Below are 16,848 nucleotides of genomic sequence, written 5' to 3' on the forward strand. Positions count from 1 at the left end.
ATGACTCCAATTACTTAGAACATGCTGACCGCGATAATGGAATTTCTATTCAAGTTAATTTGCGGCAAGACAAAAACAAAATCAACTCATACCTTATCCATAGATTCCACGCCCCACTTTGAAACTAACCAAAATGGCGGCGCCCATCTTGTTCGGCATGCAGATTTGACAGATAGTTTTTAATCCAATTGTTTTGTATTTGTCATGTAATTCTCCTCATTTTGTGCATGTATGGGTGAAGCACACCAAAGAGCAGAGGTTGTCTGGTCCCTGTCTATATATAGGTGTGTAATAAAGGTCTTCATATAAGTTTATGGGTTTTCGAGCTCCTAAGAATCAACTGTGTCAATTAATCTTTTTATTAATACACTTATATTCTTACCCTTGAGAAAATGTATTTCTTTTAACACTTGGATGGTTAAATGATCATGTCTTGTGAAGTTTATAGCGATAATGGCGAACACTTTGATGTCTTCAGTGGCCTTTGAAGCATCTACTTTGATCACATCATAAAGCGACTAAGAGGATCTGGTGGTCAGGCTTGCTGGCTTGGTTGATGCATGTCATCATAACCCAATTGAGTGGATCGATGCTCATGATGTCAATCACTGGATTGTCTGGTCCAGACTCAATTATGTACAGACCGCCATCATTTACCTGGAATATTGCTGAGTGCAGCGTTAAACTACAAACAAACAAAACACATCATAAAGCGCATGGTTATATATTGTTAAGGGGCTCAAAAAAAGGTGAGGCTCAAAAACGTGTGATGTGGGGATCCGATATAACATTTATTAGAAAAATAGGCAAGACTACACAGTCTACAGTTTACCACAGCTGATAGCGAAACTTGTATCATTTATAATGCACTGAAAATTCATAAAGGTTCAAGGTGCTTTCCAAATTAAGTACTAATAAATTCAGTGCATGCTGCGAGAGCTAAGTGCACTTTAGAATACAACTGCTGGCAAGCAATTAGTTATCGCTTAGGACCAAAGGAAACAGGTTATTTCATTTCTTGGTAGATTCGTATCTCGGCAGTTTCATCACCTTTGGTTCTTTTCATATCTCGGCAGTTTCGCATCCCTTCTTCATACTGATGTCAATAAATGTTAAATTAAATAAACATTTAACAACAATGACCTTTGCAGTCAGTTTCTTTGAAGACATGTTTTTTAACTTTTGCTTATTACTTTATAAAATATACTTATGTTTAGGATAAGAAAAAGCTTAGATTAACTGTTGAAGATATCATATGTATGCTGAAATATTACCAGCACATATTGAAATACAAAAACTTACCGAAGTGAACTACTGCAGGCATTTGCATGTTGAACTTTGTCAACAGTCAACTAATTTGTTTGTGTCACAAAGTGTGTGATGGTCGAAGTGACAAGCAAATTTGTGTTTGTATAACAATGACTCAAACACAAGTTACAATGCATTCAACAAATAACTGAGTATAAAACTGATGAAGGTACATGTATAGGAAACTGATGAGATGCGAAAGGAAGTAGAGGTATCAAAAGTGCCGAGATATGAATCTACCGGGATACGAAATGACATGAAACCAAACCAATTAGCACATGTGATCATGACTCATTTTTACTTTTGCTAGTATTAGAAGATATAAATATCAATCCGAAATGTTGAGCAAATTTAAATGAAGATGGTCTATTGCCTCTCATCATGCTATGAAATCCGAAAAAGTACGCCCAGTAAAGTGCACTTCTCCCAAATGTGCCACATAAAATTTCACTGATACAATTTTTCTTTAAATATTCAGGTAAACAAGATGATGACTTCTAAGACACTGACATGGAGTGCTTTAAAATATTTGAGATCGAAGGTCAACAATGTCAACTCTTGTCGCTACATCTTCAGTAAAACAGGACGATGGGTGGGTATCTATTTCTATTTGAGACTATTGTCAGGATCATCATTATCAGTGTGACCAAATTATTTTACACCCTTTACCAACAGACTTTGCTTATGATGAAATAACGAATACATAATTAATGCTTCCTGTTACCATGGTTACCCCACTCTACAAACTTGTGACCAGAAAACTTGTATATAGTCCACAAACTGGAGTATAAAACCTGACCACTTACCCATTTACAAGTTTACAAGCAGGGGAGGGGGGTTCAGGTGGCCCAGTCGTCTAAGGCGCCGCGATTCGCTGTGCAGAGTTGCGTCCCTTGGGCACGCCAGAAACCTATGATTGTGGGTTCAAATCACGGTTCGCCCCGATTATGTTTCTAGGTTAATCAGCACCACACCCGTGCTCGTGGGTTTCACCGAAGTGGTAAACGTCTTAGACCTGCATCACTTCGGGCTTTCCTCCCACATTAAGCTGACACGCCGTGATATAACTGGAATAATGTTCAAAGCGGCGTTAAACCCAACTCACTCACTCACAAGCAGGGGATATAATATAAAGTATATGTACAGTAGGGGTGAAAAGATACAGCAAGGTCATGATACCATTCATATCGTGATAAGTAGTTATCTACAATACATATTGCGATGCACATATATACGTCAAATCATGTGGAAACTTCTTGACTGTCAATATTTCAGAGCAAGTTCTAAAGGAAAAGCTAGCTGTAGACACATGGTCCTCAGGCTATTTTTAGTAGCTAACTTGGAATGCTAATTACAACACATTGACTGACAAAATTGCTGGTGGCCATTAAACAAGCAGTAAATAATATATCTTAGCGAGTGTAATGTCATTTTTCGATATGGAAAAAAACGTATCGTATCATCGCATGGAAACATATGATGCACTGGTGCACCAATGTTTCGTTTCACCCCTTTTGTGCAGGTTTTGAAAGAATTTGTGTTGTTTCTTTTCACTGTACAGGATAAGGCATTCAATCTAGATGTCCGTCAATCTCTGGAATCATACTGGCATCCAATACTTAACCAACAAAATGCATCAAAACATCTGAAACAAGATCAGAAAAAGGTAAACTCATTATATGGCACAAGTGTTTCACAATGTTCCTGAATCCTGTCATCTGATGATACAGAAGCGTGTTTGAGATGAAAAACATCTTTTCAAGTATGCATTTGTTGTTACAAATATTTGCAATATGTTAACATGGTTAAGACATATATATTTGCTGTTAAAAACATATTAGATTTCTATTCATCATCATGTGTGGTTGTTGATCATGTTGATAGTTTCAATTTCCATGTTATTTATTTTAATGAGATTTAATTGCATCTATTATTTTATTTAAAGATTTAGTAATTTGGAAAAGGTATATATTTGGGAACACAAGACAATTAAATGTTGGCATAATTACATATCATTTATTCTTGGTCTTACTTTCATAACATATTTATGTTGTTAAATGTGTTTAAACACTATTTTCTTATTCAGAATGATCGACCAAAGTATTATGTCCTGTCCATGTTTCCATACCCGAGTGGCAAGTTGCACATGGGACACGTCCGGGTGTACACCATCAGTGATGCTATGGCGAGATACCACAGGCTCACAGGGAAGGAGGTAGGCTGGAACTCGCACCATGTTTCGGTACTCTGCTTTGTGAGTCATACAGAGTAGTCTCCCTTTTAATGATGTTTTTTTGGTTTGTTGTTTTATGCCACATCCAGCAATATGACGGCGGTGTGTCAATAATCAAGTCTGGACCAGACGATCCAGTGATTGATATCATGAGCATCGATCCATGCAATTAGGATCGATGACATGCTTCAACCAAGTCAGAGAGTCTGACCACCCGATCCTGTTAGTCGCCTTTTAGGAAAAGCATGGGTTGCTGAAGAACTATTCTACCCCGGATCTTCACGGGACTCTAATGATGTATTCTCTGCTATTCCCAACATCTGATAGGCAGTATTTAACCTAGATCATCTCTGTAAACATGCTGATTTGATTGGTTTTATACTGAAGTCTATTATCTGTCATGCATCCATTCATCATGTAACAGGGGGCACGGGTGGCCAAGTCGTCTAAGGCGCCGCGATTCGCTGTGCAGAGTTGCGTCCCTTCGGACACGCCAGAAACCTATGATTGTGGGTTTGTACCCCCCCGATTATGTTTCTAGGTTTGTCAGCACCATACCCATGCTCGTGGGTTTCACCGAAGTGATAAACGTCAGAGACCTGCATCACTTGGGGCTTTCCTCCCACATTAAGCTGACATGCCGCGATATAACTGTAATACTGTTAAAAGCGGTGTTAAACCCAACTCACTCACTCACTCACTTACTCACTCATCATGTAACATGTTGCTTGGAGTGAGTGAGTTGGATAAATGAAACATTATTCAGTTATATTATGGTGTCTGCTAAATGTGGAGGAAAGCTTTGATACTTTGGTGAAATCCCAAGAGCATGATGTTTGTGCTGACAAATAAGTTTGATTTGGGTATTCGAAGCAACGATCTTAGGAAAATAGCAGAGCTAAGCCAAGCTCCTCACAGTGATATCCCATTCCCAGAGCTCTCTATACTATCACTGCTACCAGTCAAAACTCCCCACTGTGATGGGTGGCCACAACCATGCTTGGAGTTGAACTCACAGCTGACTGACGGATATGTTTATGACCAAGTGATGACTGCCGTGACACTGAATACTCTTTCATACTCCTGTTTAATTATTTGCTTTGTTTGTCAATTTGAATTTCTATTTCATTTCAACTATCATGTAATTGGTATAGTAAGAATGTAATAGGAAAGTTAAGTGATTTTCCATTTGTCTGCAATCTCGAACCAATATGATCAAACAAACAAAAAGTTAAATTCATCTGGGATATATGGTCAGTTGTAAACTTTTTCAAAATGAGCTATGATGGCAATTTACTACATTTGGGGTAAGAGAGCAAATATCAAGATTCTTGTAATGGCCGCACTCACACTGGTGGCAGCGATGTTACCGAGAACATAACTAAGGTGTCATACGCTGGGAAGGAGCTTGGAGCTCAGCATGCTAAGGGAAGCAACTCTGTTCTGCAAATTGCAGCTCCTCACACAGCTTGGTCATTCCTGCCTTGTAATATACCAGGAAATCATGACAGACCCAGTTGTCTTAGATGACCTGATTAGATGTACAGAGTTGCATCCATTTTCTGGGATAAAAAATAAAATATAAAATTTTCCCCTGTAATGAATATTTGTCTGTGAGCACATTTGGGGAGGCCCCCATGAAGCTGTCCGTGCTAAACATGCCTTGACAAAACTGAAATGTTCTTCAAAGCATCCTTAAACCCAGCCCAATCTGCCCACCTTTCGTTCATTCATTGCCACATCTTTTCACAGACCAGTGAAGATCCGGTTTAGAATAGGTCTTCAGCAACCCATGCTTGCCGTAAAAGGCGACTATGCTTGTTGTAAGATGCGACTAACGGGATCGGGTGGTCAGACTCGCTGACTTGGTTGATGCATGTCGTCGTATCCCAATTGCGTGGATCGATGCTCATGATGTCAATCACTGGATTGTCTGGTCCACACTCGATTACTTAGAGATTGCCGTCATATAGCTGGAATATTGCTGTGTGCAGCGTTAAACAACAAACCAACCAACCAACCCTGTCAACTGCTTCAGGTGATTCACCCTATGGGGTGGGATGCTTTTGGTCTGCCTGCTGAGAATGCTGCAATAGAAAGAGGGGAAAGGCCGGATGTGTGGACCTACAGGTAAGGGGAAACAACTCTTGTTTACTTGGACATAACCTCACAGTCCTGAGTTTACCATCACCCATGGATGCTGGGAATATATGAACAAGTTCATCTATCAGTTCAAGCTATATGGAACCCGGGTTCGATTCCCGACATGGGTACAATGTGTGAAGCCCATTTCTGGTGTCCCCCGCCGTGTTATTGCTGGAATATTGCTAAAAGCGGCATAAAACCATACTCACTCACTCACTCACTCACTCACTCACTCACTCACTCACTCACTCACTCACTCACTCACTCACTCACTCACTCACTCACTCACAGCTATATGGTCACAGTATCAGTAAGTATGTTAAAGTGAGGAAAACAGTCTTATTTTAAGGGTTTCTTGTTTTTATTAGCTTGGTGTGGATTTGATTTTGCTTTGATGTATGGTAACATTCACAACCACCAGTAGATGATATTTTTAAAATCTATAAAAAAAGTTATTAATTTGAAACATTATTTATAATAGGGAGGGTCGTGACAAAATGTCACATGTATTTGGGGTGGATTGTGATATGCAGGGGTGCCATGTAAAAATGTCACATACAATAGGTGGCTCAGCAACGTAAGATACAGTCCTGAGACCAATCTCACCTCCCTCCTCCACCACCCCCACCAACCCTCCCCATAATCAATTGACCGCCTCCGTGGTCTAGTGGTAGAGCATCCGCCCGGAGAGTGGAAGGTCCGGGGTTCGATCCCCGGCCGCGTCATACCAAAAGACGTTAAAAGATGGTACTTGTTGTTACCCTGTCTGGCGCTCGGCATTAAGGGGCTAAAACAAGGACTGGTCCGCTCGGAGTCAATATACTGTGACTGAGTGGGGTATTCATGTTAAACTGCGGCATGGTATCTCAGTGGGCTAGCACTATAAATCGGCATCAGTCCGGACTAGTACAAACAGCCACACACACACACACACACACGTGCATGCACGTCGCTATATAAGTGCAATAATCTTGGACGCAACGTTAAACCCAATTTCACCTCACTTCACCATAATCAATTACCAGTCCCCTGCTCCTATTTTTCTGATTCTGTGGAATATGATTTGGCTTTCATACAGCATTTAATAAAGTCTTTTTATAATTGTAATTGTTTTTAACAGTCTGATCTCGTTGTGTTCTATATTTCAGCAATATTGAAAGCATGAGGAAACAGCTGGACGAGCTGGGCTGTAGTTTTGACTGGGAGCGGGTAAGGTTGCTTCTTGTGCTAATGTTTATAACTTTCTACTACAGTGTCAGTCTTCATGTATATATTTAGTTACCCGTGAAGACCCGGGGTAGAATAGGTCTCCAGCAATCCATGCTTGCTGTAAAAGGCGACTGCTTGTCGTAAGAGGCGACTAATGGGATTGAGTGGTCAGGCTCGCTGACTTGGTTAATGAATGTCATTGCATCGCATTTGCGCAGATCGATGCTCATGATGTCAATCACTAGACTGACTGGTCCAGACTCGATTATTTACAGACCGCCGTCATATAGCTGGAATATTGCTGAGTGCGGCATTAAACAACAAACAAACCAAACCATTCCACAAAGTGATCTTAGCACATGGACTATCGTAACACACATACATTATTTAGATTTAGGACAGTCATGATGCTTAAATTGCATGTGGAACAAGGCTGAGGAATGCAGTCTCTTTTCAAATGTGCTTATTCTTTTCTAGGAGCTCGCAACTTGTCATCCTCAGTACTATCGATGGACACAGTACATATTCCTGAAGATGTTTGAAGCTGGGTTGGTTTATCAGAAAGAAGTAAGATCCACGGTGTCACAATGATCAAAACTCATTAATGATGAATAAGGTGAAATGTATGAAGCTGTTTTTGTCATTTAAATAAAGGCAGTTGCTTTTGAACAAGCTGAAGCTATGAGATGTTTGCAAACACCTGAAAAGTCATCGTGAGGAAGCGTCCATGTGTTACTTTTGTTCATGTTTTAATATTAAAACTTTTGAATGGTGACAATATCAGCCGTAAAGCTGCTGAGCCTAAATGATTCTTCATCTGAACCTGCTGAGCCTAAATGATTCTTCGTCTGAACCTGCTGAGCCTAAATGATTCTTCATCTGAACCTGATGAGCCTAAATGATTCTTCATCTGAACCTGATGAGCCTAAATGATTCTTCATCTGAACCTGCTGAGCCTAAATGATTCTTCGTCTGAACCTGCAGAGCCTAAATAATTCTTTGTCTGACTTGTGACTGTTTGAAGACTTTGATGACTTCTGTATAATATAGTATTCTATGTATTATGTGTTCAGGCTGAAGTCAACTGGGACCCCGTGGACCAGACTGTGCTGGCAGATGAACAGATCAGTGATGAGGGGTTGTCATGGCGATCCGGAGCAAAGGTGGAGAAGAGATACCTCAGACAGTGGTACATCCGCACTACAGCCTATGCTAAGGTACTTGACTGGAGTACTGTTCACACAGTATTACCCGGTACGCATACCTAACATTATTAATAGGATCCTAAACTTCTGCTCTTTGTGGAATTTGTGTCACCTCGAGTCAAACAATTGTTTCTTGCCTCCCACATTGAGGCATTTTGGCTTTTGAACTTGGTAAAACAAGTAACATTGGCCTTAAGGTTCAATCTGTTCGGTCCTCATGATGAGCTCCTGCTCGACTTCCAGGTGCAGTGAGTCAAGCCTGTGTGAGTGTGAGTATGTCAGGTGTCTCATACTGTGACGTTGCCAGAAAAGCTGTACTGTTTTCTTCGCTCCATCATTGTATCTGAGTCAGTGTTCTGTTGCATAGAGTCTTTTGGACGGCCTGGAGGAAGTGAACTCTGACCTGTGGAAAGATGTGGTCCAGCTACAGAGACACTGGATCGGAGAGTGCAATGGCTGTCGGTTTGATTTCAAACTCAAGGTCAGGAGTGGTATTATCCTTCATAACAGCTCTCAAATTCACAAACACATACAAACATCATGTTTTTTACTTATGCAGAGATATCCTATCAGAAAAAAGTTTCTCAAACAGTTGAGTAAACTGGCCTATTATGAAGCTACATAACGTTACCAAGAAAGTAGCTTAAGATAAAAAATATTTTCAACCTAGCTAAGCTAAACTGTTCTAATCCATCAAGCATGAAATCTGAAAGGTATTTTTTAATGTTGTTCTGATCTGTGACCTTGACCTTCTGTTGCAGCTTGAGGGGGAGGAGCTCCCAGAACCCTTGTCTGTGTTCACAGACTCCCCCGAGTTGGTGTACGGCACGTCCCACATCTGTCTCTCCCCACAACACAGGTTCAACAGCCCACAGTACTGCCAGGTACGCTGGGTAACATGTGGCGTAGTGGAGGGTGGGGGGGGTCGTCTTGATTTGAGACAGGAGCTGTTGGAATGTGTAAAGATACCACGCCTTTGTCACATTGTAATGAATCTGATCATAGTGAGTGAATGTTGTTTGATGGCTCGAAAGTAAGTATGAATCACACAGTTGCTATGATCAACAAATCAAGCTTTTTCTCATCTGTATGTAGCGGCCATAAAATTTCCGAGTCCTGTGATGGGATTCGAACCACGGACCTTCTGATCAGAGGTCGGACGCCTTGTCCACATGACCAAAGAGGTTAACCCCGTCAGCAAGCTGACAAGGTGAGGATGTCATCTGTCGGATGACTCCATGCCCTGCTACATTTAGCTTTGTGGTTAAGCAATCGTTTGTCACACTAAAGACCTGGGTTCTGTTGAGACATGTTGGATATTGTTGGACGATATTGCTAAAGGCGTAAACCCAGAGTCACGTATTGGGTCATATCTGCATAGGAAATTGTAAACTGAAAACTTCCTGCAAGAGCTGTCTCCTCACCTATACAATTTTGATCTTTTATAGGAACGTGAAAGGCAGGAGTGTGACAGTGAGTATACTTTGCTGGATTCAGTGTGACAGACATTTAAAACCTGTGTTGATCATGTGATCAGGAATAAACCCCAATTGTATGCGGGGGTGGAACAGCTTGAGGAAGCAAGTTAAAATTTAACGTAGCATCAGCTTTATTTTAGATGTATAGCGACTAGAAGAAGTTGATTTTTATCCAATTGAGTCATGAATACAAATTTGTCAAACATACCATTGCTTGAACAGGTCCCCAGCACCCAATGCATGCAATAAGAACTGATATCATGGTTACAATTTGTGACCTGACAGAGTCCATCACGACCATGTGGTATAGAATTCTGGAACCTGTCTGACACTGGGTTCTGTGGCAGAAACCTCGCAGACAGATTCTGATTGGTGTCCTACATCTGTAATATTGCTCACTGATTCAGAATGAAGTATGTAAGTTATTTCTGTAAAAGAAATTAAATGGTTTTATGTCCACTTGTATCTCTTCCAGCTGTTGCCATGGTAACAAGACTTCGGGCAGTGCACCCCCTGACGGGCAAGGAGCTCCCAGTAGTGGTTTCAGAGGCTGTTCAGTATGATGAATACAATGATACACATATGGGTGAGGGTTGAGTACAATGATACACAAATAGTTGGACTGAGTACATTGATACACAGAAGAACCTATTTTTCCAGTTTAAATACAGTGAAACCCTATCAGTATGGGTGCTTCTGTTCGCAGTGAAATGATGAACTCATGTCCTGATGAACAAATCATGTAAAGAGTTATGTCCCTTTGTAAATAGACAAATCCTGAGTTATGTCCCTTAGTAAGTAGGCCGACAGTTTCAGCACTTACTGTCCAGAAACAATGCCTTCCTAGTAATAACTGTCAGGAATCCCTCAGGCATCCTAAGATCGTGGGTTCAAATACCAGACTCATTTTGTCAGCAACATATCCGTGTTTGTAGGTTTCACCAATGTGGAAAATGTCAAATGTCATTTCACAAAACAATCTTAGCGCGAAGGTGATCGAAGCTCACATCTTTTAACATAGACTTTCGATCACCTTAGCGCTAAGTTGACATGCCGTGATATAACTGACATACTATTCATCACTCACTCACTCCCTCCCCCAGGTATTCCCAGTAAGAGTGAAGTGGATCGGCGTGTAGCTGACAGTCTGGGACTTGACTGGACGACTGTGTCTGACGTAACACGAGGAACTGTTGTCAACTCACAGGAGGTATGTATAGAATTGACAATTTATTGTGTTTAGTGTTGCTACCTAGTGTCTTAATGCCGTTATTGAAATGGTCCATTTTCCATCACATTGAAGACCCAGGTTCTCGCATATGTACAGAGCCATTCATGATGTCACCTGCTGTGATATTGCTGGAATATTGCTCAGAGTAACATGATTGGTTGCTTTGTCGGTTTGTTGTTTTACGCTGCACTCAGCAATATTCCAGCTATATGACGGTGGTCTGTTAATAATCGAGTCTGGACCAGACAATCCAGTGATTGATATCATGAGCATCAAACCACGCAATTGGGATCGATGACATGCATCAACCAAGTCAGCGTGCCTGACCACCTGATCCCTTTTACGACAAGCATAGTCGCCTTTTACGGCAAGCATGGGTTGCTGAAGAAATATTCTACCCCGGATCTTCACGGGTCTTGAGTAACATGAAACCATACCCACTCACTCCATCACTCAAACAGTCGGGATGTGAGTTAAGGTGAAATGATAGATCAGTGCACCAGTGCATCGTGAGTTTTCAATCGATGATACAATACAGGATACATTTTTTTCTGTATCGATACAAGAAGATACAAGAAGGTACACACTTGCCAAAAAAAATTACCTACTACTCGTTTTAATGACAACCAGCATTTTTGTCAGTCACATATTACGAAATGTGTTGTAATTGATGTTTTTTAAGATAACTACTAAAAATAGCAGCTACGAACATGTGTCTTCAGCTAGATTTACCTTTTGAACCTTCTCTGAAATATTTCTAGTCAAGAACTTTCCTTGTCATTTGACATACAGATGCCTATCGCGATATGTATCGTATCATGACCTATGTATCGTGATATGTATCATATTGTGACCTTCCTGTATCGTTTCACCCCTAACATGCATCCACAGCAGCCCATGCTGGTAGTAAGAGGCGACTTGGATCCGGAGGTCAGGCTCGGAGACTTGATGGACAGCAGCATCATACCAGGATGACGTAAATTGTTCCTCAAAATATGAATCACTACTGGATTGTTGCCCCTTGAAGATCCTGGTTAGAATAGGTCTTCAGCAACCCATGCTTGCCGTAAAAGGCGACTATGCTTGTCGTAGGAGGCGACTAACAGGATCGGGTGGTCAGGCTCGCTGACTTGCTTGATGCATGTCATCGATCCCAATTGCATGGATCAATGCTCATGATGTCAATCATTGAATTGTCTGGTCCATTATTTACAGACCGCCGTCATATAGCTGGAATATTACTGAGTGCAGCGTTAAACAAACAAACAAACAAACACTGGATTGTCTGGTCCAGACTTGTTGATTTACAGGCTGCCATCACATAGCTGGAATATGGTTGAATGTAGTGTTAAACAACAAACAAACAAATAGTATATGAGATGTATCTCTGCCATGTTTTCAAAATCCTGCATCCATCTTTGAATTTGATGCTTGTTATAGTTTTCAGGTCTCACAACGGATGAAGCAAGAAAGGCTATCATGGAACGTGCCAAGGTAAGATGAAGTATTTGATGGATGAGAGTGGGTGCCTGGTATCTGGTGAGCTGTATCCTGCAGTACAGCTTCATCATGTTTGGTCCAATTTGGCAACATGCAACTCAGACAGGTTATGTCCTTTAAGGCTAAAAAAGAGAAATAATAGTCTTGGCTCTCAGGCACCGCCAACGTCATCATTTTGTCTGCCTCACATTTCGTTTTTATTTCCACTTTAATTAATTTTCTTAAGGACAATGCAATCCAATATAGCATGCAGTTACTTCCCTTTTCATGCTCACTGCTTTACTGCGTATCTCGTGTTATGGTCATGGCAGCAATAGGAGTTTGTATGCTTCTATAAGGTAGGAGGCCCTTTCCCAGGTTGATGGGACACAACTATCTATTTGGTTACATACTAGTTTGAACAAGCAAAAAAGAAATATGCCGCCTGCCTGCACTATATTTTCCAAATTCAATGCTTGAGAACCAATGCTTTTACTTTTTCAAGCCTAGTGGAGAGGCAAGAAAATACTGTGGTGCATTATTTTTCATGTATATGTGAATCATAAACTTAGCTGCGATAGAAACTAACAGTTTTAAGCTACTAGTCCTTAAAATGATTACCTATAGCAAAACCCTTATAAAGGGTAAATTTCTACTAGTCCTCAGGATACCTAACTATTGGGCAGTTTGGCAAGGACTGTAGGATTAGTTTCTTACGGTGCTTATGTATCTGGTGAAATAACCTCTGCATCATATACTCACCGACAAAAGAAACACGAATACCATACATATGGGTTAAATATGAAGAATTACTCTTATTCAAGAGATATTAGATGCACAATCAAACATACCCTTATGTTCTGTGAACCGACTCTAATGAACTCATCACATGTGACGTCATAGATCCATGACTCGAGATGCACCATTTGTCTTGTGCAGGATTAGTGTGTGTAAAGTCTGGAAATCACGTGCAGCATATCGTGATAAGAATAAAGACACTCTGTGGTAACACTTGACTGATAGTTAGTTTTGTCATTAAGTGGTACACATAGGAAACATCTTTTCTTATGTACATACTTCTCTATATGTTTCTATGGTCATGTTTCTTTTAGCAGTGAGTATATGTATATATATATATATTTTCCCCACCACCTTTGCTGTAGTTAAAATTAATGACGCATATTCAAACGGAAAATTAAATTCTGGCGTTGTAGCATTCAAAATGTGTTCCTTACTTGTCTATTAATTCCAATTTATTTTAGTTTATTCAAACAGTTAATTCCAATGTTGTTTCCATATTTTGTGTAAATACATTGCTCCATCTCGTCAACTCATATATTGTGTTGCTGTTGTAGGCACTTGGTGTTGGCGGCCATGCTGTCAGTGCACGTTTGAGGGATTGGCTCATCTCTCGACAGAGGTACTGGGGCACCCCCATACCCATAATACACTGTCCCAACTGTCGGGTGAGTCTACTACCACACCCCCATATCAATGATAGACTGTCCCAACTGTAGGGAGTCTACTTCTACACCCCCATACCCATAATACACTGTCCCAACTGTAGGGTGAGTCTACTACCACACCCCCATATCCATGATACACTGTCCCAACCGTAGGGTGTCTACTTCTACACCCCCATACACATAATACACTGTCCCAACTGTCGGGTGAGTCTACTACCACACCCCCATATCCATGATACACTGTCCCAACCGTAGGGTGTCTACTTCTACACCCCCATACACATAATACACTGTCCCAACTGTCGGGTGAGTCTACTACCACACCCCCATATCCATGATAGACTGCACCAACCGTAGGGTGTCTACTTCTACACCCCCATACACATAATACTCTGTCCCAACTGTCAGGTGAGTCTACTACCACACCCCAATATCCATGATAGACTGCATCAACTGTAGGGTGTCTACTTCTACACCCCCATACACATAATACACTGTCCCAACTGTAGGGTGTCTACTTCTACACCCCCATACCCATAATACACTGTCCCAACTGTCGGGTGAGTCTACTACCACACCCCCATATCCATGATAGACTGCACCAACCGTAGGGTGTCTACTTCTACACCCCCATACACATAATACTCTGTCCCAACTGTCAGGTGAGTCTACTACCACACCCCCATATCCATGATAGACTGCATCAACTGTAGGGTGTCTACTTCTACACCCCCATACACATAATACACTGTCCCAACTGTAGGGTGTCTACTTCTACACCCCATACCCATAATACACTGTCCCAACTGTCGGGTGAGTCTACTACCACACCCCCATATCCATGATAGACTGCACCAACCGTAGGGTGTCTACTTCTACACCCCCATACACATAATACTCTGTCCCAACTGTCAGGTGAGTCTACTACCACACCCCCATATCCATGATAGACTGCATCAACTGTAGGGTGTCTACTTCTACACCCCCATACACATAATACACTGTCCCAACTGTCAGGTGAGTCTACTACCACACCCCCATATCCATGATAGACTGCATCAACTGTAGGGTGTCTACTTCTACACCCCCATACACATAATACACTGTCCCAACTGTAGGGTGTCTACTTCTACACCCCCATACACATAATACTCTGTCCCAACTGTCAGGTGAGTCTACTACCACACCCCCATATCCATGATAGACTGCATCAACTGTAGGGTGTCTACTTCTACACCCCCATACACATAATACACTGTCCCAACTGTAGGGTGTCTACTTCTACACCCCCATACCCATAATACACTGTCCCAACTGTCAGGTGAGTCTACTACCACACCCCCATATCCACGATAGACTGCATCAACTGTAGGGTGTCTACTTCTACACCCCCATACCCATAATACACTGTCCCAACTGTCGGGTGAGTCTACTACCACACCCCCATATCCATGATAGACTGCATCAACTGTAGGGTGTCTACTTCTACACCCCCATACACATAATACACTGTCCCAACTGTAGGGTGTCTACTTCTACACCCCCATACCCATAATACACTGTCCCAACTGTCAGGTGAGTCTACTACCACACCCCCATATCCACGATAGACTGCATCAACTGTAGGGTGTCTACTTCTACACCCCCATACCCATAATACACTGTCCCAACTGTCGGGTGAGTCTACTACCACACCCCCATATCCATGATAGACTGCATCAACTGTAGGGAGTCTACTTCTACACCCCCATACCCATAATACTCTGTCCCAACTGTAGGGCGAGTCTACTATAACATCCCCATATCCATGATAGACTGCTCCAACCGTAGGGAGTCTACTTCTACACCCCCATACACATAATACACTGTCCCAACTGTCGGGTGAGTCTACTACCACACCCCCATATCCATGATAGACTGCTCCAACCGTAGGGAGTCTACTTCTACACCCCCATACACATAATACACTGTCCCAACTGTCGGGTGAGTCTACTACCACACCCCAATATCCATGAAAGACTTCTCCAACTGTAGGGTGTCTACTTCTACACCCCAATACCAATAATACACTGTCCCAACTGTCAGGTGAGTCTACTACCACAGCCCCATATCCATGATAGACTGCTCCAACTGTAGGGAGTCTACTTCTACACCCCGATACCCATAATACTCAGTCCCAACTGTAGGGTGTCTACTTCTACACCCCCATACCAATAATACACTGTCCCAACTGTCAGGTGAGTCTACTACCACAGCCCCATATCCATGATAGACTGCTCCAACTGTAGAGTGCCTACTTCTACACCCCCATACACATAATACACTGTCCCAACTGTCAGGTGAGTTTACTATAACAGCCCCATATCCATGATAGACTGCTCCAACTGTAGGTAGTCTACTTCTACACCCCGATACCCATAATACTCAGCCCCAACTGTAGGGTGAGTGATGATGGAAATTCTAATGATGTTAAACAGACATACTGGACTCACTAGATGATGATGATGATGATGATGATGATGATGATCTGATAATGATGATGAGGAGGATTTTTTGTGTTAAATATATTTGTGGTTTATTAATGTTTTAAATTTTGCAAATACTAGTAAAAGTCAGCTGGGTGAATCTATCTAATGATGTATGCGATAGGACACAGGAGGCTGTGTTCATCCAATCGTATTCTCCACCCTGTTCCAGGCAGTGCCTGTTCCTGTGTCAGACCTTCCCGTGGAGCTGCCAGTGGTCACTCAGCTGACTGGGAGGGGGGCGTCGCCTCTAGCAACTGATGACCAGTGGGGGAGTGTTCAATGTCCAAAGTAGGTTTTCATTTGGTGTGGGTTGAGGCGAGATGGGTATGTGTAATGACAACATATAGATCTGTTTTTCCTCATGTAGTATTACTGGTAGTCATTTACTGTATACATTTCCAGACCAAATCTGCACACTCAGCTGATTATTTGACAGATACGTGTAGCTACTTATTTTACTGACTTATAATTTTGCTAAATTGACTCACTTGAGTTTTTTAGTGGATATACCTCTATGGCATGTAATGTCCCGAACAATAATTTCACTCTTAAGAATTTCCTTCTGT

General features: G+C 41.7%; 1 protein-coding gene across 1 annotated transcript in view; it reads left to right on the forward strand.

Moving 5' to 3' along the window:
* The first annotated feature begins 134 nt into the window (after nucleotides 1-134).
* LOC124141407 (probable leucine--tRNA ligase, mitochondrial) overlaps nucleotides 135-16,848 on the forward strand; it is a 28,261-nt gene continuing 11,547 nt past the window's right edge. Inside the window, exons 1-16 of the mRNA XM_048397461.1 lie at nucleotides 135-284; nucleotides 1,787-1,900; nucleotides 2,870-2,974; nucleotides 3,395-3,523; nucleotides 5,580-5,671; nucleotides 6,835-6,895; nucleotides 7,373-7,462; nucleotides 7,969-8,112; nucleotides 8,468-8,581; nucleotides 8,862-8,984; nucleotides 9,549-9,573; nucleotides 10,054-10,164; nucleotides 10,682-10,788; nucleotides 12,250-12,303; nucleotides 13,644-13,754; nucleotides 16,452-16,570. Of these exons, the coding sequence (XP_048253418.1) occupies nucleotides 1,796-1,900; nucleotides 2,870-2,974; nucleotides 3,395-3,523; nucleotides 5,580-5,671; nucleotides 6,835-6,895; nucleotides 7,373-7,462; nucleotides 7,969-8,112; nucleotides 8,468-8,581; nucleotides 8,862-8,984; nucleotides 9,549-9,573; nucleotides 10,054-10,164; nucleotides 10,682-10,788; nucleotides 12,250-12,303; nucleotides 13,644-13,754; nucleotides 16,452-16,570 (1,490 nt within the window). The 5' untranslated portion in view covers nucleotides 135-284; nucleotides 1,787-1,795. The remainder of the gene's footprint in view (nucleotides 285-1,786; nucleotides 1,901-2,869; nucleotides 2,975-3,394; nucleotides 3,524-5,579; nucleotides 5,672-6,834; nucleotides 6,896-7,372; nucleotides 7,463-7,968; nucleotides 8,113-8,467; nucleotides 8,582-8,861; nucleotides 8,985-9,548; nucleotides 9,574-10,053; nucleotides 10,165-10,681; nucleotides 10,789-12,249; nucleotides 12,304-13,643; nucleotides 13,755-16,451; nucleotides 16,571-16,848) is intronic.

Source organism: Haliotis rufescens, unplaced genomic scaffold, assembly GCF_023055435.1.
Source record: "Haliotis rufescens isolate VD_foot unplaced genomic scaffold, xgHalRufe1.0.p SCAF_17, whole genome shotgun sequence".
Lineage (NCBI taxonomy): Eukaryota > Metazoa > Mollusca > Gastropoda > Lepetellida > Haliotidae > Haliotis > Haliotis rufescens.